Source organism: Juglans regia, chromosome 9 (genome assembly GCF_001411555.2).
Source record: "Juglans regia cultivar Chandler chromosome 9, Walnut 2.0, whole genome shotgun sequence".
NCBI lineage: Eukaryota > Viridiplantae > Streptophyta > Magnoliopsida > Fagales > Juglandaceae > Juglans > Juglans regia.
The window spans coordinates 17388487-17413961 of record NC_049909.1 but is presented as its reverse complement, the minus strand read 5'-3'; the positions used below and the strand labels follow the sequence as shown (position 1 = coordinate 17413961).

General features: G+C 34.9%; 3 protein-coding genes across 3 annotated transcripts; 2 read left to right on the top strand and 1 right to left on the bottom strand.

Moving 5' to 3' along the window:
- Positions 1–1463: 1463 nt before the first annotated feature.
- On the top strand, positions 1464–11177 carry LOC109004672 (ABC transporter B family member 2-like). The gene is made up of 12 exons (XM_018983305.2): positions 1464–1983; positions 2215–2269; positions 2453–2628; positions 4848–5048; positions 5162–5421; positions 5714–6254; positions 7104–7471; positions 7818–8233; positions 8657–8898; positions 8982–9229; positions 9554–9966; positions 10296–11177. The coding sequence occupies exons 1-12, from the start codon at positions 1699–1701 to the stop codon at positions 10838–10840; spliced, it is 3750 nt and encodes a 1249-aa protein (XP_018838850.1). The 5' UTR covers positions 1464–1698; the 3' UTR covers positions 10841–11177.
- Positions 11178–16482: 5305 nt separating this feature from the next.
- Positions 16483–17908, top strand: LOC108982011 (transcription factor MYB41-like). The gene is made up of 3 exons (XM_018953274.2): positions 16483–16751; positions 16880–17644; positions 17852–17908. Exons 1-3 carry the CDS (start codon positions 16483–16485, stop codon positions 17892–17894), a joined length of 1077 nt encoding a protein of 358 aa, XP_018808819.2. The 3' UTR covers positions 17895–17908.
- Positions 17909–20708: 2800 nt separating this feature from the next.
- On the bottom strand, positions 20709–22857 carry LOC109015498 (inositol-tetrakisphosphate 1-kinase 1-like). The gene has a single exon (XM_018997973.2). It carries the CDS (start codon positions 22660–22662, stop codon positions 21598–21600), a length of 1065 nt encoding a protein of 354 aa, XP_018853518.2. The 5' UTR covers positions 22663–22857; the 3' UTR covers positions 20709–21597.
- Positions 22858–25475: the final 2618 nt, after the last annotated feature.

The window sequence follows — 25475 nt, the reverse complement described above, 5'->3', positions numbered from 1 at the left end:
CTGTAGCTCATATGTAGAGCTTCTTCATTTTAACTATTTCAATACAAACTATTTTATTGATATTTAGCTAAATTTAAAAGATGCTAGTGTCAATACTCTTAAAAATATAATGAATAATGTTATATACAGTTATGAAATACATAAAATTTATTATTAAAAAATTATTTTTTTATATAAATTTTATATTTATTTTTTTTAAATAATTATACAATACTTACTCAATCACAATTACAATTTCTATGATACTGGCAGACATTTATAAGGTGTCGAAGATTGATTTACTTTCCAGCTGTCGTTAAAGTCCTCAGGAAGTCAAACACTGTTTATTCCTTAACAACGTATATCTGCAGCTTTGTTCTTTTAGATAAGCTCCAAATTACTGCATAGGGTTTTCATCGTTTACGTGTATTACACGCAGTCAATGAATGAGCAGAGCTCCAAATTGTTTCATTTTCACGAATGCCACCAAATTAACTCAAATATCATACACAAGTCATGATGGGGTCCACTCTTCAATTAATGATCTCTCTCTCTCGCTCTCTAGATTGTGACCAAGATCAGAAAAACCCAAATTATGGCTGGCACGATCTGTTAAGCTTTCATGATAAGTGGAATAAATTTCGTATGGTAATAAAGCGTAAATGTTACGAGTTTAAGAATTAGTTGACTATACGCTCTACTATTCTATCTAATTGAATATTTTATGTTTTGGATTCATTTATTGAAAGGGAGATCGATCCATATATATAAGAGTGAGTATTAAAATATAATATAAATAATTAAATTAATTAAATTTTTTAAGATAAATAGTGATTTTACGCTATGCAACCCTCGGCTACAGTACTGCAGGCTTCGTTTGGTAAGTAAACTCACATCAACTTATCATTATAATTTTTTCAAATCTCAACATAAAATATAATAAATAATTTAATTTTTTTAAATTTTAAAATAATAATAATATTTTAACAATATTTTATCATCTCAATTCAATTTAATTCAATTCAGTTCAACATCTAAACGCGTCACATGCATATATACTCCCATTTTCTGGTTAATTTCGTGCTGGGAAAGAGTTATTTTGAGAATAATTTTTGTATGTTGATATGAGTTGTGAATAATAATATTTTGTAAATTTTATAAAAATGAATTTAATATTTTTAGATTGAGATGGTCATTTAACTTTTTAAGCTGAGATGTAAGCTGAAATAAATTGAGATGAATTTAAATTTTTTTTTATAAAAAATTAAAAAAATAGTATATTCTATCAATAATTAATTTGATATGAGTTGAATTGAATGTAACAACCAAACAGAGCCCAACTTAAAATCTTAAGATAATCTCTCACAAAGTCAATCAGTTTTGTTTTACTGATCTTAATTTCTTGCTATTTGTATAGCACACATTTAATGTCGAGCAGCTCGCTATCTACCATTAATTCTCTTCGATCACTCTTTAATGGCACATCTGTCACCTGCTTTCTTCGACCTCTTACTTCGTTTTTCTGCTATTTAATGTTCTACCCAACCCCCCACCACCCTATCTTCCTCATATTATTATTCTCTCCCCTACGATTTCACTCCGTGTGGCTTGATCTCTTCTTCAAACTTACACCAAGTACTCTTCATAGTTCGTAGACATTCTTTACTCACTCTTTTCTTTCGAAACCTTCGTTCTTAGTCACTTTTTGGGGCCAAAACTATGACAGACGATCCGGGTTCATTTTCTGGCAAAAACGATGTCACTGACATGAAGAAAAAGAAGAAGAAGAAAGAAGATCAGGAAAAGCAGCAGCAGTCGGTTCCACTGCTAAAACTCTTTACATTTGCAGACTTCTATGATTATATTTTGATGGCAATCGGATCATTTGGTGCATGTGTTCATGGAGCTTCGGTACCTGTATTCTTTATTTTCTTCGGGAAGTTGATAAATGTTATTGGAATGGCTTATCTCTTCCCCAAAGAAGCTTCCCATAAAGTTGCCAAGGTACGTAATATGGCAGCTATCTAGCTAGCTAGGTTTTCAAGTACTATTATCTGAGTTTGCATGCATTATTATGGCCATTTTATGTGTTAATTATTAATTTTGATCTCCAAATGGGATTTCCTTAATTACTAGAACTGGAAACCCTGTTTGGCCTTTCGAATAGTATCTCAGATCTGAGATACTATTACAGCAGATCATTACTCATGATATCTATATATTTTTTTTGTGCAGTATTCACTGGATTTTGTGTATCTCAGTATAGTTATATTGTTTTCCTCATGGACAGGTATATATGATCATGATCATCAGCTAATTAATACTTCATTCTTCTTCCTCCACATATGTACTTGAAATCAAGCAATATTAATTTGATGATCACATACATATATATATATATAGTACTTTAATTATTATTAATTAACTATGCTTGATTGATTAATAAATGATGGATCGATCATGTAAATATTAGAGGTGGCTTGTTGGATGCATACTGGGGAAAGGCAAGCGGCAAAGATGAGAATGGCATATTTGAGATCCATGCTAAATCAAGACATTAGTGTCTTTGACACTGAATCATCCACCGGTGAGGTCATTGCCGCAATTACAAGTGACATTATCGTTGTTCAGGATGCTCTTTCTGAGAAGGTACGCATGCATGTGATTAATTTGTTTTCTGGCTACTGTAGTTTTAGTCCTGATCTAACCCCTCATATTCCATTGGCCGTCTAATTTTTCTTTGATCAATTTTATAACAATAATGTTACCATGTCGATCTCATTTTATTCTTACATTTTGACTGATGCATTTAAATTTTTTTTTTTTACATTTTTTTCTTTTACTTACTAATTAATTAATTTGATCAGAGTCACAATATTAATTAATTAAGAGGGAAATTTTCATTAATTATGAGAGATCTTCTTGTGTACTAGAAAATGTAGGAGTTTATATATAATATTGAGTAGCACGTATTGAACATATTAATTATCATGCACGTGGTACGCCCTTGATTATTTAATTCACTGCTTCCTATATATAAATATGGTAGGTCAACCTTTAGACTTCCGAATTTATTTTACATGATCTGTTTACTTGTCCAAACATATATCATAAAATTGATTTAAAATAATCTCGCCTTCGTTGAGTATTTTTTTAAATTGGAGGATAGAAATACAGGCAATTATTCCAGTATTATATATATATATATAGCACTGGTTTCTAGATGACAAGTATGTCTGATCTGGTGGCCGGGTTAATTTTTAGAGCATGGTTCTGACAATAATTTTATGTCTCTGCACGAGACCAATGTGCAGTAAATGCAATGACATTTATAAGTCGGTTGGGGTTAGCTAGATGTGCATGCAGCAATATATAAATATATATATATATATATATATATATATATATATATATCCTTGCTAGGGTTTTGTTCAAAATTCAACTCTTTTGCCAACTGGAAGCTAGGAAAATAAAAAAAATTGAATAAATGCTAGATCGGCAGCATGCACGGACATTCTTCTGCCATTTCTTTGAAGAAAATATATTAGTAATACGTGGATTACATAAAAATAAATTTATAAATTAATGTAGATGTGATACGTTAGATTGTAAAATTATTTTTATTATAAAATAAATCTAACAAATCTTATAAAATTATCAATTTATAAGTTTATTTTTATGTAATGATATCTTTGTATCTATAATAATTCTCTTTTTTTTAGTTAAATTAATCTCATGACTTCATTCAAATTTGCCAGTCTCTGCATGCAAGAGGAGGTTTATACATTTTTCACAGCTTGTTTGCTAATTAAATGTTTTCGAATATGGGAACTATTTTTAACATTTTTCATATATATGAACATGATCACGAAAGTAGATGATCAAGATCATCTTTCAATTACAAATTGTGCATGTGTAGTACAATTTTGACGTTCCTCATGATCATCATGATTTGAATTGCTGCAGCTACTAATTAATGATGATGATGATGATCACCTCAGTACGCAATTGGTCTTGAGCCAGCCAGTTGAAAAATAAAATACTTTTACAATATTCATATATTTAGGGAATATTAATTCGATTTTTCTTCCCAATATCGAAACAATAATTATTTATGGGAAGACAGAGCTAGTTGATTTGCCATAGCCCTTTATCCCTGCTCCATTCCGGCACGTGTTGCCCCCTGCATGTGTGTCTGTGTCATTCATGCACCACTCTAAACAGTAAACACCTACGCTGCATGTATTATAACCACGTGCATTTCTTTTCCATTTGTCTTGGCGCTTGAACCTTGCATGCGACTCAGTCACACTGTCGGAGTATCCCAAAGCTTGGTCCTTCCGTTAGCATATTCTTGCAGCTATGTTACTATATTTCCTACAATCAAAAATTTTCACAATACCCTAAGCCGCAGAGGAGGAAAAAACTTACGGCCTTCTTTGTAATGGATAAAAACAATGGCTAGCAGCTTCCATAATATTTTGGATCGTTACATCTGTCTCACAACATGAACAACCATTTTCTTAGTACTTGCTATGTTGATTTGTCAAGAAAACCCAAGATCAAACGTTAAGTACTAGGTTCCACTTCTTATTTTTTATTTTGTTTTTTATTGCATTGTTGTGACAATAGAATTAATGTTAGGTGGACAGAACGGCTTTAAATCAGATCCATATTTATTGCGGCCCCAACCCAGTGAAGCCTGTACTCATTGCAACTGTTGTTTGAAGTGTTGTACCTTTCACAGCAAAAGAGTAGTGTTACACTACAAATTCCCTTATTGTCTAACTGTCGTGCATTTTTTTATTTATAAATTTTACATTTTTACACTCTGGTCACATGTTTGAAACTCAAATATTTATGGGTAGGTGGGGAACTTCATACACTACGTTAGCAGGTTTATAGCAGGCTTCATCATTGGGTTTGTTAAGGTCTGGCAAATCTCTCTGGTAACACTGTCTATAGTCCCTTTAATTGCTGTTGCTGGTGGCCTCTATGCTTGGGTGGCAACTGGTCTCATTGCCAGAGTTCGAAAATCCTATGTCAAAGCGGGTGAGATTGCGGAAGAGGTCAGTTTTCAGTCACTCTTTCATGATCATATTATCTGTAAAACCATCAAAGCTAATCATAAAAATAGTAAAACCCACCAAAAAGCTGATTGGCAACGTTGGGCGACTCTCAGGTGATTGGAAATGTTAGAACAGTCCAAGCATTTGCAGGAGAAGAGAAAGCAGTGAGATCATATTTGACTGCTCTCACGAATACATATAGCTATGGGAGAAAAACAGGATTAGCCAAGGGGCTAGGACTAGGCTCTATGCACTGCGTCCTTTTCCTGTCATGGGCATTGCTTGTTTGGTTCACTAGCATTATCGTTCACAAGAAAATCGCGAATGGTGGGGAATCCTTCACCACCATGCTCAATGTTGTTATATCTGGCCTGTAAGAACTTCCTTTTTCTTGCTCTACTTAGCTTTCCCTGTAATTTGGACTATTCCATTTTTTTCCACATGGCATTTTGATCAGCTGCATCGAGTTTCTTATTCACATCATATTCCAATTTAACTAGAGGAATTTTTTCATCAAATTCTTCATTTATCTTACCACTTATTTCAATAAGTGCTTGAAACTTGTTGGTTGCTTGTATATATGCTAATCATTTTGGCTTCTTATCCAATTTTTCCTTCAAATTACACGAAACAACAACAAACACATCATATACTTTGTTGCTCAGGTCACTGGGGCTGGCAGCACCAGACATCACTGCTTTTGTCCGAGCTAAGACAGCAGCCTATCCCATATTTGAGATGATAGAGAGGGACACAATGAGCAAAACCAGCTCCACGACAGGGCAGAAACTGGGCAGACTAGAGGGCCACATTCAGTTTAAGAATGTGTCTTTTAGATACCCATCTCGTCAAGATGTAGTTATCTTCAATAATCTGTTCCTGGACATCCCTCCTGGAAAGGTTTTAGCCCTTGTGGGAGGAAGTGGGTCTGGAAAGAGCACGGTAATATCTTTGATCGAAAGGTTCTATGAGCCCCTTTCTGGGGAGATACTTTTAGATGGGCATGATATCAGAGGCCTAGACCTCAAGTGGCTGAGGCAGCAAATTGGCTTGGTAAATCAGGAGCCTGCACTTTTTGCTACAACCATTAGGGAGAACATACTCTATGGAAAGGATGATGCCACTCTCGAAGAGATCACGCGTGCAGCTAAACTTTCTGAGGCCCTCTCTTTTATAAACAACCTGCCCGACAGATTTGAGACTCAGGTATACATTCGCTTTGTTTCATTACTGTTGAGAACTAAGGGATACTTGAAAACTGCCAAGACAAATATAAATAATTAAATATACTTTTTATCACAGGTTAAATTTTTAGGACAAATGGTAATTTCATATAATATCAGAGTAGATATCTTTAATTTGAATCCTAACTCTACATTTTATCCAATTTAATTAAAGATTTCACGTGTTGGACTCATTTATTGAGGTAGAGTCTAGCCCACACGTAAAAGTAGTTGTTAAGACAAAATATAAATAATTAAACCTACCTCTTCTTGTTAGTTTAAACTTTTAGAATAAATGACAATTTTACAAACACAAAGTAACTTTGCACTCGTGTTGCTTAACAAAAATGGTAGAGACAGGGGATCAGGGCAAACCTAAAATACATTATTGGAATCAAAATAATAAATAAGCTAATAACTATATCGACATATAATTGCTGAATCAAATGAAAAAAAGAAGAAGCTATTATTATGTTATTTTTGTGCCATATGATAGTCATGATCAATTGCTCTGAATTGTTCTTCATGTACCTGACTACTTATTCAAAAGAATTTTAATAACAAAAAATTACTAGTATAATTACTTTTGGACTTTAATAGTTCAAGAAGGATCATAGTGTTTGTAATTCGATGAAATGAATACGAATAAAGCAAAAAGTAATAACTTTTACGAGGGGAATTTTAAGGGACAGGGTGCAGGAAAGTAAGAAATCTCAAGGATTTGAGTAGCCATTCTCTCCTTGATATTTACATTATGGAATGTTGAAGGCTGAAAATAATCACTTGCAGAAAAAAGATTGCAAGGAAAAGTAATTGAGAGACTTTGTTGCAGGTTGGTGAGAGGGGAATACAACTTTCAGGTGGGCAAAAGCAAAGGATTGCAATATCCCGAGCAATACTGAAGAACCCATCCATCCTTTTACTGGACGAAGCAACAAGTGCACTGGATGCTGAGTCTGAGAAGAGTGTACAGGAGGCACTTGATCGTGTCATGGTCGGACGAACAACTGTAGTGGTGGCCCATCGGCTTTCTACCATTAGAAATGCAGATGTGATCGCAGTCGTACAAGAAGGAGAGGTAATAGAAACTGGGAATCATGAAGAGTTGATTTCAAACCCAAACGGTGCCTATGCATCACTTCTTCAACTCCAAGAGTCAGGTGCCATGCAACGCTACCCCTCAATTGGACGCCCACCAAGGTACTTCATACACTCCCATTGTGCTTTGGAAACTGTGGCTCTCACCTTAAAAATGTAGAACCCCAATTGCCGGTAATTTAGACGAGAGTAATGATACCACGCAACATATTTCACACAAGTTTTCACGGTCGAGGCCGGTGATCTAGTGGTCCTGTCTCTTGAGTCTTTCCCACAAGTTTTTTCGTACCGAACGCTACACATGTTACCTCAAAATTATAGATGAAAATGGAAAAATTATATGAACAGATATTATACCTGTTGAGGCCATTCTTGTTTTTGTATTTTATTCTTGATGTAGAATTTTTGAACCTGTCAATGACACCCTTTACAATAAATTCATTTGTAGCTTGAGGTTCTCACGGGAACTATCCCGCACCACAGCAAGCTTTGGTGCTAGTTTTCGTTCTGATAAAGAATCTGTCGGCCGTATTGGTGCTGATGGAGGGGAGGCTGTGAAGTCGAAAAGGGTTTCCACGAAAAGGATGTATTCGATGGTTGGTCCAGACTGGATTTATGGGGTAGTTGGTACCCTTTGCGCGTTTATTGCTGGAGCTCAGATGCCCCTTTTCGCTCTTGGAGTGTCTCAAGCACTTGTTGCGTTTTACATGGATTGGGACACAACACGTCATGAGGTCAAGAAGATTGCGCTGTTATTCTGTGGGGCTGCATTTATAACAGTCATTGTTCATGCAATTGAGCATCTGTCTTTCGGAATCATGGGAGAGCGACTCACTCTTCGTGTGCGCGAGATGATGTTTTCGTGTAAGTTTTGATCACACTACTGTTACCCCTTCTTTCACATGGTCGATTAGGTTAACACATGTTACCTAGTGGGAATATTTGATTAAAGAAAACGCCCGGACTTGAAAAGATCATCTTTGTTCAATTTTGGTTTCAATTTATTTGTCTTTCTTACATGGTATAAGTGGATTCATTTATTGTGTCCTTCCAGTGACTGCATTTATAGGATCTTTACAAGGCTAACTACGGCATCTTAGGTTCTTTGATTCCGAGGGTCATCAGTTTTTTTTCAATAATGAATCCATATATTTGTTTCTTTTGAACTCACACGATGGAATCATCAAGTTTTTTTGGCTCTATATATACTGCTTAATTTGTTTTATTAGAAGTTAGAATTGGTTTTCACCCACTTGTATTTAACTTTCCTCTGATATCTAATTGCAGCCATTTTGAGGAATGAGATTGGATGGTTTGATGACATGAACAACTCAAGTTCTATGCTTTCATCGCGTCTAGAAAGTGATGCTACTCTGTTACGAACTATAGTTGTTGATCGCAGTTCAATTCTTTTACAGAATGTAGGATTGGTTGTTGCCTCATTTATCATTTCCTTCATCTTGAACTGGAGGATCACACTTGTTGTCATTGCCACATACCCATTGATCATTAGTGGTCACATCAGCGAGGTTTCCTATTTGTTATTTCTTCATTTCAATCAATGTTTAGTGTATGTAAAGCATTCTTAGAAACGTTTTACCTGTTGTTCCAGAAAATTTTCATGAAAGGCTATGGTGGCAACTTGAGCAAAGCCTATCTTAAAGCTAACATGCTGGCTGCAGAGGCTGTGAGTAACGTCCGAACTGTGGCTGCATTTTGTGCTGAGGAGAAGATCCTTGACCTGTATGCTCGTGAACTCGTTGAGCCTTCTAGACGTTCATTTGTTCGTGGCCAGATTGCTGGCATATTCTATGGGATATGCCAGTTCTTCATCTTCTCATCCTATGGCCTGGCATTATGGTATGCGGCTTTAGCCTCATTCTTTTCCACCTTTGCTACAAAATATGTATGTTGGAAAAAGAACCATGCTAAATTTGTTATCCGACATTATTTTATATGTATGTGAGCTATTTAATTTTAAGGTGTCCAACGAGACCTTGAATGATATTAACTGCTCAGAATGCCTAAAAATACACCAAGAAAGAAGAAATGCAAGTTTGTTGTTAAATGGCCATATAGGTTATAGTAGAATAAATACAAATTCTTTTTATTGCCTTGCTCTGTACGGCTTGGTTGCAGACCTTAAATTGGATTCAGTGCTTAGTCTTGTTTGACTTTGTTTAGGTACGGCTCTGTTTTGATGGGGAAGGGGCTTGCTAGCTTCAAATCTGTCATGAAAGCATTCTTCGTTCTGATAGTAACGGCATTAGCCATGGGTGAGACATTGGCTATGGCCCCAGATCTTTTGAAAGGGAACCAAATGGTGGCATCAGTCTTTGAAGTGATGGACAGAAAGACAGAGGTACTGGGGGATGTTGGAGAAGAGCTGATGACAGTGGAGGGAACAATTGAGCTCAGGGGCGTCCAATTCAGTTACCCATCAAGACCAGAAGTTCTCATTTTTAAGGACTTTAATCTTAGAGTTCGCTCGGGGAAGAGTATGGCACTAGTAGGGCAAAGTGGTTCTGGTAAAAGCTCTGTCATCTCTCTTATACTGCGATTTTACGATCCAACGGCTGGGAGAGTTATGATAGATGGTAAGTTTCTAGGAATATCTAGCAGAAAACTGAAAGTTTGTGCATTGAAGAAAATGCTGCAATAATTCTGAGAGGTTCTTTCCTAAACAGAATGTCAAAAACAAAATCTAAAACAGAATTCAACATATGAATATTTAAAACAGGTTTTTTACAGTATCATGGTTTACTTTCTTCCAATTTTGTAGGCGTATTCTTTGGGTTTTGATTGAGACTTAAATGTCATGTTTATTTTGCTTGTGCATAGATTCCCTGTGGTACCTTCTCTGGGGATTTTCTATTTACATTTTTTTGCTAGGTTGGTCTAACAGGCGTTCATTAAATTCTCACAGGGAAAGACATCAAGAAGCTCAAGATCAAATCACTTAGGAGACACATTGGTCTAGTCCAACAAGAACCAGCTCTTTTCGCCACATCAATATACGAGAACATTCTTTACGGAAAAGAAGGAGCCTCTGAAGCTGAAGTAATTGAAGCAACAAAGCTTGCTAATGCTCATACCTTTGTCAGTTCGCTTCCTGAAGGCTACTCAACCAAAGTGGGTGAACGTGGAGTGCAACTGTCTGGTGGTCAGAGACAAAGGGTAGCCATTGCCCGAGCTATTCTCAAGAACCCAGAAATCTTGTTATTAGATGAAGCCACTAGTGCTTTAGATGTGGAGTCAGAGCGTGTGGTGCAACAAGCTCTAGACAGATTGATGAAGAACAGGACAACAGTTGTGGTAGCACATAGGCTGTCAACAATAAAAAATGCAGACCAAATATCAGTTTTACATGATGGGAAGATCATAGAACAAGGGACTCATTCATCACTTATAGAGAACAAGAATGGAGCATACTATAAGTTGATCAACATTCAGCAACAGCAACAGCAATAATAACAAAACTGAAACCAATATCCCAAATGATTGATGCAGGGTGCTTGCTTCGATCACTCATGTTTTTTTTTTTTTTTTTTTTTGTACTTTTTTAAAATAAACATATAAGGTCTGATTGATTATTGCTATATGAAAAAAATGACAATACAGGTTGGACCATGGTATAAAAGTATAGTGTCATTTGCCCCCTCAGTGATTGCTCCTCAATTTATCTGTATACCTTTGTTTAGATTTCCTCAAAGTGAAGCACTAGACAGGAGAATTTGACACTTACATGTACAAGAAATGTTACATCTTTCTTTATACTTTATGTTTATTGAGAAAATTGCTGTTGTTAGAGGCTTCTGAACAAGTACTTACGATTTTCATGATGGGATTTTACCAAATGGACTGCTATAGAAGTTCTAAAACCAGGATCAGTTCAAGCTGCAGGTACGGTTTTGTTCAATTGACTTGTATAGTGATCAGAATGGGAAATAGCATACAATGCTGAATTGAACTACTCAGTACAAACCAAAACCTCAATCATGGTCTTTGTTAAGATAAATATAAATGATTAAATCTACCTTTTTATCGGCTTAAACTTTTAAGACAAATGATGATTTCACATAATATCAAAGTAGAGATCCTGAATTCGAACATTGACTCAAAACTTCACCCCACTAATTAAATATTTCACGCGTTGAGCTCACTTATTAAAATGGAGTTTGGCCCACATTTGAGGGGAAAGTGTTATAGACAAATATAAATGATTAAATCTAATTCTTCCCATAAGCTTGTTTATATATATATTATTGACAAAACTTTCACCAACTTTCCTTTTTTCTTTGAGTAATGCTAGAGAGAAGCCACTATAGCAGTGCACACTTTGCACTTACTGCGTGACTGCTTCTAGTTGATTGTTTCCAACACTCACTTGGAGAAATGTGTGGTCTAGATGATGACACATCATGTGTGTAAAATAGATGCTCTTAATAGTAACTTCTATCTATATTTATTCTTTTTCTTTAGCTCGTTTCTAAACGAGGAAAATACATGTCTAACAAAGATGCAGTCTTTTGCTAACTTTCCCAAGTAAAATTATTCATTTTTCTAGCTCATACCGTTAGAAACAATTAGATAGATCGAAGAGCTAACCGTTGTAAATTCAAGTAGTAGGCCATTATACCAAACAATTCCTCTTTTAGAACAATATAATTATTTACTTTTGGGAACTTTGTCGGATGTCAAAGGGATAAGAATTGAATGAGTTGTTTCTTTCTCCCACTTTCTTGTTATCATCGAAAAAAAACATTAAAAAAAATTGTCAAAATCTATATATGGTCATGATAGCAGTCGAAGATCAACATGATCTGCATGCAAGGAAACCAAGTTTGATAAGCAAAGCCAACTCATCAGAAACTTCATGGCAATTATGGTCAAAGGGTAATAATTCCTTGGGTCTTCACATTAATTAAACCATGCTTTTTATGTATTAATATTTGTTTATACAAAGTGACGTTTGTGAGTTAGGCATGTCAATGAAGCCAATGAGGTAAGAAAGTTGAAAACCACTGTCCATATGTTATTGTCTTCATGTGGCCCTTTTGACGTTTGCTGGGGAATGATGTCACTCTCTTTGAAAGAGTGCTGAGTGTATTATTTTTATTTGCGTTTGGTCAAAGTAATTAAAAAGTTCACTTAATTTACAGCAATATTAGAGGGATGCGAACAAATTTTATCACGTGGCTTCTAGTAATATATATATTATGCATTGGAAATCAAGAAAACATGCAAATAGAACCCTGATTTGTGACAGATTATTTAATTTGTGAAAATAATGACTATTTGCGACGAAAACAAACTCATTTTAGCAGGAAATAATCATTTTCCTAGGAAATAGCTTGCCATAGATAATCAGTTTTCTTGTCGTATGTAATTATTCTTTATTATTTTTAGACATCACATGCAATTATATGATGCATTTTAGGATGTAATTAACTTCTAATTATATCAAAGACTACTAAAACAAATATATATATATATATAAGTCATTACTTTAAATACGTTACATTAATTAGAATGACTGAAGATGACAAAATTTAAGATGAAAAATAATATTTCTCATCATTATTGCTCCCATCATGAGATGAGTACTGCTACAGGTCCCGAATTCAGGACCCAAAAAGTGTTCCGAATAATATAAATTTTTTTCATCTTTTTTTCTTTTTTTTTTTTCATGTATTTTTTTAATCATCATAAATATTTAAAAAAAAAATTCACAACATCATTAAAAAATATTTTTTTAATCATTCGATAAAAAAAAAAAAAAAAAATCTCATTCGGAATATTTTTTGAGTCACAAATTCGGGACCCAAAGCATTTCTCTCGTGAGATCATTGTGCTTCCAACTTGCAAATGATTTGCCATAATTAAAAGAAAAACAACCAGATATATATATATATATATATATATGTTTTAGTTTCAGTGCCGAGACAATTAATTATAATTAGCAGGTTTAATTGCTCATGTTTTCTCGAGTAGACAACTTTAATTTGAAATTCAATATTATTTGTACTTTCGATGATTCTAATTATCGTTCGGTAAATTGTTGGTTTTGTTAGAAGTAGATAGCTAGAGAGCAGCATATATAAATTGACCAGTTAAACTGTAGTATAAGAGATCAGACCTGACGCCAATTCGCACAATTTGGAATGTACGTATACATTTGAAACATTTTTCTGCAATTGACCCTTGATCAGCGTATATACTAAAGTTCCATTCATTTACATTCTGTTTAGATATAGAAACAGTTTCATCTAATTTCATCATTATAATTTTATCAAATTTTCATACAAAATATAATAAACAATTCAACTTTTTTCAAATTTTAAAATAATAATAATATTAAAAAATAATATTTTATTCAACTTTTAACTTTCATCTAAAATTATTTCATCTCATCTCATCTCATCTCATCTCATCTCACTATCTAAACAAGGCTTTATTTAGCCGAGGACTTTTTTTCAAAACAAAAGCAAAAACAAAAAAAAAACATATATAAATCGTTGTTTCAAAGCTTATTATATATATAGTCAAATTAAAAGATCCAATTAAGTTCCAAATATTTTTTATTCTTATATATATTAATTAATAATGATTGTGATCAGGGTACAGTCAGCACTTATAAACATCAATTACATGTGTAGATCGTTCTTGCATTGTAGTTTGACAACCTAATAATGTCGTTTAAACTTAATTATTATGTACATATCCGGCATTGATTTTTGTCACATGTTTTATTGTTTTGCATTCTTAGAACTTGATCATATATATATATATAGAACTCAAATTAAACCTACCTAGCTAGCTATTGGTAAGACCGACCTAGCATCGATCCTCCAAAAGATAAAAAAAATAGATTTTCGTAAAAGCTAGCTAGGGTGATAAAAAAAGGTACGTACGTAACGGGAACGTGTTAAGAGAGCAGTTAGAAACTGATCTTATGGTTGATTACTATATATTTTTATTGAGAATGATATAAGGATGACAAGTATATAAATATATATATCTATCTATCATTTCAAATAAGAGTTTTACTATGTATAAGCAAGTTTACCTACTAATCTGTGTATTAATGTTGTTGCCTTCATATTCTAAATTCAAATTAACATTGTTTTCAATAAAATCTATTTTTTAACCAATCATATCGAATGGATACGCGTATTAGTGCACATAATTACTTACAATTAGATTTTTTCTTCAAATAATGTCAAGATCAGAAAATGACAAAAATGATTACCAATACGATGAATGCATGGATAAGGATTTGAATTAATGTATCTGTGTATATATATATATATATATATATAAATTACATATGTTATAACTAGCTGATATTAATTAGCTTAAAATAATGTTGGATGATGGAATATTCACATGCATATCACCCTCACATGCAAGACCATATCTCCAAGAATATTATATGATAACGATCTAGAGAACAAAAAAATTATAAATACATGCAGATTGAAAGACATATATATATATATATATATATATTTTATATTCTCATTGGAATTAAGGAGCCTGACTTCTACATATAACATGAAAGACATGCATATATGCATGGTGTACATTTGCCTCATGATTTGGCAATCCCTTCTTGTGAACCCTTTCAATATCCGTTTAAATTTCTCAATAATTCCGATAAAGATTAAAATATCTGAGAAAGAATATAGAAAAACACTACTTACAACCGGATGGGAAAACCCCAGCGTAATCGGGGCATAAAAAAATTTATTTGTTCTCTCTCTTCGTTTTATTTCCCCCCCTCCCACCCCTCTCTATCAATTTTTTCTTCCTCTCCTCCCTCTCGTTCTTCCCTCCGGCTTTTTTCTTCGTTTCACTCATTATCCCCTTCCCCCCTTCTCTCATTCATTTTCAGTTTTGGAGAGTGAACTTACATTTTTAGTTTTTGCAACGTTGAAAAAGAGTCCAAGTTTTACTTTGGACCGTGACGCAAGTTTTGTAAATGATAGTGAAATTTTTACAAATGCTTTGTTTGGTTTGCAGGGAAAAGAAAACTAATAGACTCTCAATCTCAAATATTTTCACATTTGAATTTCAAAAATTCATTTTCTCAAACTTTCGCAAACTGGTAAAATCCGTTTGGCACCCATGCTAGGTGCTTAAAATTCAAATTCATTTGTTTAAACTTTTACAAACGAGTTCAGTTATTACTTCAAAAAATGTTTAAGAAAACTAAAGAAATAAGTAGAGCCACTTAAAAGTCTAAGTTCACTTTAGCCCAAAATAACTCAAGCTTCAAGACAGAAAGACAGAGGACGAAATAGAAGAGGCAAGAAGCTGAATAACGCTTTTTAGTGAGAATGGAGAACTTCATCTTTACTGTGCACTTTACTTTCCGTTGCAATGGACACTGGAAAAGGTCAATGAAGAAGCAAAGATGGTGTTGGTTTTAGATGTCTTTACCATGCACTCACATTTCCATTACAATACTTTTCTGGTTTTAGTTTTTTTTTTTTTAAATATATAGGCTGTCAGCCGATTACCTGGCGGTTTCGCACCGCCGGTCGTACGTAGCAAAACTGATGAATATATATATATATATATATATATATATATATATTCAGTCTCCAACCTTTGGCAAACAACAAAGATTGTCAAACATGTTTCCTAGTACTGTAGCACATTACATCACATCATGTTAATCCGCTTTTTGTTCGAGTATAGCATCATTAGTGATGAAACTAAATGGAAATCCAATTGGTGGCTTTTAAAACAGATATGCTTTAAGAAACTTTGACCATGCATACTATCTAATCAAACGACACTTGCACTACCTAATCCGATCCTGGTTTGGTGCAATTCATTTGTTAATGATCAACCTTCTTTTTCCTTTGCTGAAAAATGCCAAAATGGTCGCTGGGTTGTTTCCTTCCCTCATTGCCGTGTTTTTGGAAGCTAAGAAAGAATGGCATCAATGACATCACCAATATTTGAACCATATCTCCCACGCACCCTATAAAACCAGAATGTTTCATCCATATATTTCCAGAAGTACTACAGCTTTCTGCCTTTAATTAGTTCCATCTCAATCTAATCTATTTCTCCACACATTCTTGTTGTGTCTTGGCACGATGGGTCGATCCCCATGTGGTCATGATGATGAGAATGGTTTGAAGAAGGGGCCATGGACGCCCGAGGAAGATCAGAAGCTGATTGATTACATCAGCAGCCATGGCCATGGAAGTTGGAGAACGCTCCCCAAGCTTGCCGGCTTGAATAGGTGCGGAAAGAGTTGCAGATTAAGGTGGACAAATTACCTGAGGCCTGATATTAAGAGAGGGAAGTTCTCTGAAGATGAAGAGAGGAAGATCATTAACCTTCATTCTGCCATTGGAAACAAGTATATATAATTTCCTTTGCCATGCATGCATGCTTGTTGATGAATTGAAACTTGATCTAGTATTTTGCATATAACAGTTTGATTTTCATTGGTACTAACTTCTGCAACATAATTGTTAATTGTTGCAGGTGGTCTAGGATTGCAATCAAACTTCCAGGGAGGACTGACAATGAGATCAAGAACTACTGGAACACTCGTTTAAGGAAGAAGCTCCTTTCAATGGGTATTGACCCAACAACCCACAAGCCAAGAACTGATCTCAATCACCTTGTGAATCTTTCTCAGCTGCTCGGTGCTGCAAACTTTGGAAATTTAATCAGTCCTTGGGGCAGTGCTCTTAATTTGCAGGCTGATGCCTCTCACCTGGCCAAAATTCAATTACTGCAAAACATGTTGCAGCTTATGAATACTAGCCCACTTCTGAATATGGAGAGCACTCATGATTTGTTCATCGGAAACAGAAATCTTAACCCTTTTGAAGGATTTCTCAACGGGACAAACACACTACTCAACAATAAGGAGCCCTTCCAATCAGGTCTGGAGAATTTGAACCCTGGACTGACGAACCCTGAGGCACCCAGCAACTTTCAGGATTTTGACAATTCATGGGCAGGACTTGAAGATGGATTTAACCCAGAAATTCTGGGTCTTAAAAACAGCAGCTTGAGCAGTACTACTTCATCATATGAGAATGAAATAGAGATCATGAATCCGGTGCCTGAATCGTTTTCTGACTCTCCTCATGGTACTTACAATATCAACCAAATGGAAAGCAAGATTGACCCAAATCAGTTGATCTCCACCGATTCAGCTAGTACCTACACCATCTTTGAGGCTTGGGACAAACTCATGGATGATGAAACAAACGACTCCTATTGGAAAGATATATTGGAGTAGGTTTTACCCTCAATCACTTTGTTTTTATTCCTTTATTTATATATTTATTTATTTTCTGGAAGCTTTTTTCAAAGAGAAAAACTGCTCTTTTATGATATGCAGATATAGATTGGATATATCTTCTCCAAACTATTAAAATGATACGTTTGGTTATACTTCTTTGCAGACCAATATCTAACTAATGTTCTCATACTCCTTTGCAGATTAACAACCTCATCGTCACCATCGCCAGCAATTCTCTGGTAGAGCACCAATTTTCCCCGACGTATCAACCTAGCTAGCTAGCTATGAATTTCACACAGGAAATATTCATTCATGATTATATTGTTGTAATTTATATTTGTCGTTCGTTCATTTGTTAAACTGAGGAGTCAACGTCTAATGATTATATTAAGCTACCTCTATACACATATATATATACATCAAACTCATGTAAACATCTTCTTTGCAAAGTGTTCATTTCGTATTGAATAATTTCAATCCTTTGATATTCTTCCATTTTTCCTCCCCACTTTAACTTGATTGACTCCCGATGCAAATTACGATGTGCTATACTTCATTCTCGTTGCATTTTTGTTGGGAATATGCGGTTTAAATGTTTACATGGAGTAGAAATGATAAGAATTAAGAGTGAGAATGCTTACAATCCAGAACGACGGTAATTAAAGCTAGCTAGCTCGATCTCTCTCCGGCCAGATGAATCATATAGCTCAGAAAACCAGGAACCAAAATTCTTTCCTTTTTAGTTTTTCTCTAAGGAAGATAATTTCATTAATTAATGGATGTGTATCCAAGGTACAAACAAAAAAAAAAAAGTGTGAAGAGCCCTGGCTACAACACCCCACGATTACCAAAAGACAGTGCAAACTGCAAAGCAGCCAAAAAAAGTGATTCCGATCCCATGATTTCTTGACAGAAGTATTATATTGACTACAAAAAAAAAACCACCCAGGTAGTTTTTGCTGCAATTTTTAGTAATAGAAATATCAAGATCAGACCTTTGCTACCACTACACGTGTGCTACACACATGTGAAAGAGGAATAGGTGGCGCAGGTGTGGCGGAGCACGATGTAGGTAGAACCGTAGAACACTAAAAGGGCAAGGGCCGGGGGTGATGATAAGAGAGGCACCTAGCTAGTACTGTAACTATGGTGCACATTGCGATACCAATGCTAGTGCTCTTTGTTTTTAGTACAACACAAATCAGACTTTGAGATAGATATATATATATATCGAGATCATTCCCACTATTTATATTTGGGGGCCTTCGTCTGCATGGAGGCCAGGAGAAAAGAACCCTTTGGTTTTTTATAAGAACGGTACTGCCCCGGAAACGAGGGGAGAAGTGCGAGAAAAATAACAGGATCGTGACCTGGCAAAGTTACATTTTTCTTTACAAGTGGAGAGAGAATTTCCTCAAAGCTGTATCACCAACGAAAAATATTTGTATTAGCCTACTATTTATCACACACTTAATACACTAAGTATATTGAGTTAAAAAAAAAATTAAATATATAGTATATAAAAAATGTAGACTGATGCATAGAATTACTCGTTTCACCAATCAGCAAACCAAAATTTGAGTTGACGTTTTGAGAATAAAAGGATCCAAGGCCTTGGGCAAAATATTCGATGGGCTATTTGGGTCTTGGCCCATATCATGGATTTTTAAGCAGTCATTTATTTGTATTTTGTATCCTAAAACAAATTCATAAATGTTTTGAGTCTTTTTTACAGTTGATTTTGAATTCTCTATTTAGGATAGGACATCTCAACTCATCTCATTTTATTTAATTATTATAATTTTTTAAAATATATATACAAAATATAATAAACAATTCAATTTTTTCAAATTTTAAAATAAAAAAATATTAAAAAAAATATTTTAACAATATTTTATTTAATTTTTAACTTTTATCTTATCTCAACTCACTATCTAAACATTTCCTAAATATTTGACCACCAGGGGCTCTTCCCTTCTGTCGACTTTTTAATGACCTCCAAAGGACATTTTTCCTGAAAACTCGGTTTCATGATCACTACATGGATTGGGTTTGGCTCGATGAAATTTTGGGATTTGACTGAGAATAAAAATATCATTCCTAATATTGAAAGAAATTATAAAGAGCATTTTTTGCTCTAAATGGATGCTTAATTAGTACTTATTCTTGTCAGATGGCCGCCGGGACCGCCGGCCCAAACTCAGGAGGTCTCCGTCTCATGACTGGCAAATGGATTTCTTTATTTATTTATTTATTCCCCCCTCCCCGCAGGCTGTGGTGCCAAAGAAGAGCAAAACAGCATAAAATAAAAGTACCAAGATTGATAAGGGATGCTATGAATCAAAAGTTGAGTACTTAAAATGTAATAAATGTTACAAAATTTTGAAATGCAGGATTGCTCATGGAATGTTTGAAATATTGTTCTTGAAAGCTTTGATAAAAATTCTTCGAAAACACCCAGAAACTCGAGAGTCACTTTAGAATCTATTAAAATAGAAGACTTTGGAAACGTTAGTCATGCCAATATCCCTCATCATCAATGACTTGGGTCGAGCCAATTGATAGCAGATCAGCTTTTCGAGGTTGGAACAGCTGATCTCTAGATTTAGTAGAACATAAAAATCAACCACCAAGGACGCTTCATCAGTTTTCATAATTCCTTTCAAGCCAAAGCCAAATTAAGTCAAATATAATCGAAGGATGATATAATCTTTTGCTCAGTTTCTGCTTCTTTCCCTCCTGCAATACCCTCTTTTTTGGTCAAGCCAACCTGTCTAACTCACTCCAGATTCGACCTTACCCAGTGATGATAAACAAAAGTATTTCAATTATAGGCTGGTGGCTACCTCAAGTTGGCTTGTCATCTCCAATCCAAGCCATACGTGAAACTGCATCTTTTTTGTTTCAGTACTAGTCATTGGTACTCACTGTGTCATGATCCATCAAAATACCTCTAGCATGGCAGGAAAACAAAAAAAATAAAAATAGAGGAAATATTCATCCTAGCTAACAGATTAGGAAAGAAAAATAAGATTGGAATTATAATACAATGCTCGGTTCAAAAGAGACAATATACACAATTGTCCTGCCTCTAAGCAGAAATGATTGGCTTTCATCAACTCTGCTCTTTCAATACAGTGACCATCTGCCCAATTATTTATGGCAGTATGGCACAGACATCAATAGCTGACCATGAAGCCACACGAATTAGTGAACCAAGAAGCCCATAGGTGATGCTGCCCACTGCCAATTGCAGTTTCGGCCTCCATGTCTATAATTAATTGTGAACGCGGTGAGAAGATGAACCTCAGCAACCCTCCAGTTTTATCCTAGTGCCAGTGTAGTTTTGCTTTGACTCGCATGTGAATCGACATACCCATTGAATGAATTAAGTACCGAAACCTCATCTTCCATAGTTTCTTTCTAAAAATAATATGAAAATGAAAGAAATCTAAGCCCCAACTTTTAAATACAAAGCCCCACAAAAAAACTTGAAACATCTTGCCAATAAAGGCACAAAATTGACAAACCGACAGCCTAACTATTCAACGAAAAAGAAAGAAAGAAAAGGGCAAGAAACCCCAGCGAATTGAGAGGGAACTCCAATGCACAAAATGACGAATTTCATTCATTAAAGGTGCCAAAGTCACCAGGTAAGATCAGTTTTTCAAGCAAAGACTCGAAGCCTGTACAACTTTGAAGTTCCCTAAAGCCTTCAAGAGTATTACAGAAATTAGTACCTATCTCCAGAGTAAAACTGCGGAAGGAATATAAATCATCAACATGAAACAATATGCAATTGCTGTCATCGAAACCTAAAAATCTAAAACCCATCATCGAAACCTAATCATTTCCCTACTGTGCCAAAGCCATCTCCTACCTAAACTCAATACTACCAACTTACTCCCTTCAACCAATTCACGGGGTTATTTTCTTTACATTTAAGTCAGAATTTAATCGAACTATCCGTCCGATCTTTCCGGCCAATTTCATCTTCATCACTGCAAAAAGTATTGCTGACGATCTTTGTCATAACTTCGTCACAACTATACACTATCTCCTTTCTCTTATTAACCACATCCAAGAAAAAATCCGTCAATACGGTCTCGTAAGACGGCATTTTTGCATACCCGGGAAAGTAATTGATATCAACTATAAGGTAGCGATTCCCAAACCTCGCGTCCCGAATGACGTCGAAGTTAAACAGGTTCAATTTCATGGCGCGCCGCAACCCGTCGGCGACATCAGTGAGAAAACGCTGCGGCGGCATTTCGGTGTCGTCAAAATGCATCATCTTGTAGTATTTACCGTCGACCTTTTCGTTGGTAGCGATATTCGATACCTGCGAAAACGACAATACGCTTTCAGAGACAGTACCCAAATTCTCTTCCGAGATGTCCGGCAACGACTTGCGTTTCACGCACCTGACGTACACGCCGACGACGTAGACCTTGAAGATAACCCCGCCGTGGTTCACGAATTCTTGGAGGACGATCGGGGGCTTGAGCTCGTTGAGACCGTCGTGGTTGAACACCAAGTTCATTTTGTGCGATTTGGCGCTGCCGTCGGCAACCAAGGGCTTCGCGATTACAGGGAACTTAAGGCTCTCCCAGGCTTGCCTATCGAAGAGGGTTTCCTTGTCGTAGATGACGATTTGCTTGGGGATACCGAACGTCTCGTTCGGGGACTCGATCCTAAGCTCCGAAACGAACTGTAGCATGGAGATTCGGTTGTGGAGGCGCTCGATGGAGTGGGGGGAGTCGACGATGACCGCATTAGGGTAACGGTGGCGGAACTCTGTGAGCTGCCGATTCCAGTCATCTCCGTACAGCTTGTGGAGCACGCAGTCCAAGGGGCCCTGATCGACGAGGGGGCGGGTGGGGTCGATGTGGACAAGATCGACGCCGTGAGACCTAGCAAGAACAAGGAGGGAGTCTCGGATGAAGCTGCTTTGTTTCTTGGGGGCCAAAGCATAACCTACACTAAACCTGCACCGTTCAGCTTCCGCCATCGGTGATGATTCCCGTATAGACGACACCAACACCAGAAAATCAGCAAATGTGAAAACGCACACATAAAAGAAAGAAAGGTAAAGATTCGAGAGGAGTCTTTTTAGGCTTTTACAAATTCGTAACGGCGATCTTTAATGTGGTTTCCGTAGAGTTCTCGACAACAGAAGAGTTTCGGTGAGAAAGAAAAATGGCAGGGAGAGAACGAGACAATTGGGCGGTGGGGTGTATATATATCCTGTGTGCATATCTTGACTAGGGTTAGGGAGGGTTAGGATTTGACAAAGTAAATCAAGCGTAGGGTTAGGATTTGACCGTTCAGCTTCGCAAGGAGCAAGTAACCGCTTGTAGAGACAGTTGGGAATGAGTAAGAATGTTAAAAGGCGTTAAATATATATATATATATACTAGGTCAAAATAACGTGCTACCTAGTTGGGTGAAATAATTATTTTAAAAAAATAATATATATTCTATAAAAAAAGTTTATTTCAATCAATAAATTAAGACATATAGGAAAAAATGTGAAATCTAACAAATATTTAAGGGTAATGATAGTTAAGTAGAGTATAATAATTACATGCTTGCATAGATTAGAAGATAAAAACATTAGTTTAAAATATAACATACTCCAACACATATTTATAACATTGATAGTTTTAGCAAAGTTACTTGCGATAAGTTTAATACAAACCCAACAAAAACATTAGTTCAAAATATAACATAGTCCAACATATATTTTTAACATCGATAGTTTTAGCAACAAACTCGACAAAAACATCAGTTCAAAATATGAGTCCTTTGATGTTTTTACTATGATCCATCATTTTGTGTCTTCTTGTACTGCATCAATAGAAATGACATTGAAATTCTTGTGCTGTTGTTGGTTGAGTCGATTGGGATCTACTAAAAGTTCAATCATCCACTCTTTCTGTGAAACTTGTGCTACAAGATTTTCTATATAAGGCAAATGTTCCTGCAAAAGAAATTTTTAATAACCTTGCATGATTAATAAAAATTTAAAGAATATATATGCTGGAAATTAATGTAGTAAATATGTCAAAAATTCTAAGACGGACGTTTTTACTCACAACAATAAAGGTAATAGAAAATAAGAAAACATACATCACCAGTATGATTCATTAGCTCAACTGCCGAACAACCGAATGCTTCCTCTACAACTTCACCAAACATAACAGCAGATAGTCTTCCTGTACCATCGTCGAGTTGAACATATGCTCGACAACTATAAAATTGATGGAAATATCATTTTAAGTTAGAATCAATAAAAGCTATACATTAAATTTATCACATAAATTATCAAACAGAACAAAAAATTTGAATGATACATACAGTGGTTGGGAAATACTTTGGTGTTTGCAATGGTAACAAAGGAAGTTATCATTGTAATCATACCCAGTTCCTTTATTACAACCAATACATGACATGTAAAAAAATATCTGGCGCAAGTCAACCACTATTATCTTCGCCTTTATCCAAAATTTTACTTTCTACATTACATCAAAAATAATTTTTTAGATGAATTGATTGTATAAATATTTGAATTTGTTACGAAGAATAGGATTTTACCGCCATGGGTTGTAAACTTTTGATCAACTCAGCAACATCACAATTCTTGATTATTTCTCGTATACCAACAGAAGACAGAGATGTAGACGGGTATGTCAAGCATCTTGCAATAATACTCTCAAGTAATGAATCATTAATTACCGCCCTTAAAATTCATAAAAACAAATGCAACATAAGAAATAAAAATATGAAGATTTTAATATTCAAGTAGGATGAAACAAATAATGACTTATTTCTGACGATTACCACTCTTGCAATGAAGTTGCCTCAGGAAGAACATGATTGATCATAAATTTACTTTTCGGACGTGATGAAAGAGACAATCCTTCATTAGAAATAGAGATCGTGATTAATGCAAGCATATACAATATAAAAGAAAAATATAAGATTGTTAATTATTAAAAATACCATTATAAGAACCAACTCTTATTCTTGTTCCAAGTATAACTGGCTTTGTCCCAATTATTTCTGAGATTTTTTTGCATTCATCTTGCACAAATTGACCCCACATAGTTAAACATATGGGGTTTAAGCTACAAAAATTGGAATAAAAAAAGAATTAACAGAATATACAAGAAATAAAGATTGAAACATAATTTTAAAAAAGTGAACTACCCAAAAAATATTTTTACCTTTGATCAATGACATATATTTCCTGAATAGTTGTTGGTCCATGTACTGAAGTTATCTCTCTACATGGCTTGATATTGATTGCAACAGCTAAAACATCTGACAAATAAGATTTAAATTTTTAATAAATTGATAATTAAATATTCTAAAATCAAGAGTGAATTACCTATTTCTGCAATTGAGTCTTTGTAAGCATCTAATTCATTGAACGGAATGAGTTGGTACTTTGGTACCTCCAATTGTTCTTCATCCTTTGGAACTTCCTCAATTATCGTTTTGGAATTTAAGATCCATTGATATTCATGTGTTTAAATTCTATACTTCGGATCCAGTGGCCTTACATATGCATTACTGATGTAATATCACCGGAAAATATGTAAAGTATCATCTCGCGAGTCTATATCTTTATCAAACATTGTTGCTTGTACTCGATTTCCCTGTATAGTATAAGAAATTGAAATAAATAATTTACAAAAAAAAATATTGTAATAAATAATTGAGTATAATAATTTTGTTTATTTTAAATTATTTTTGGGTTTTAAAAAAATAATATTTTTAAGATTTTTTACAAATTAGTAGTAAAAAAAATAAAAATAC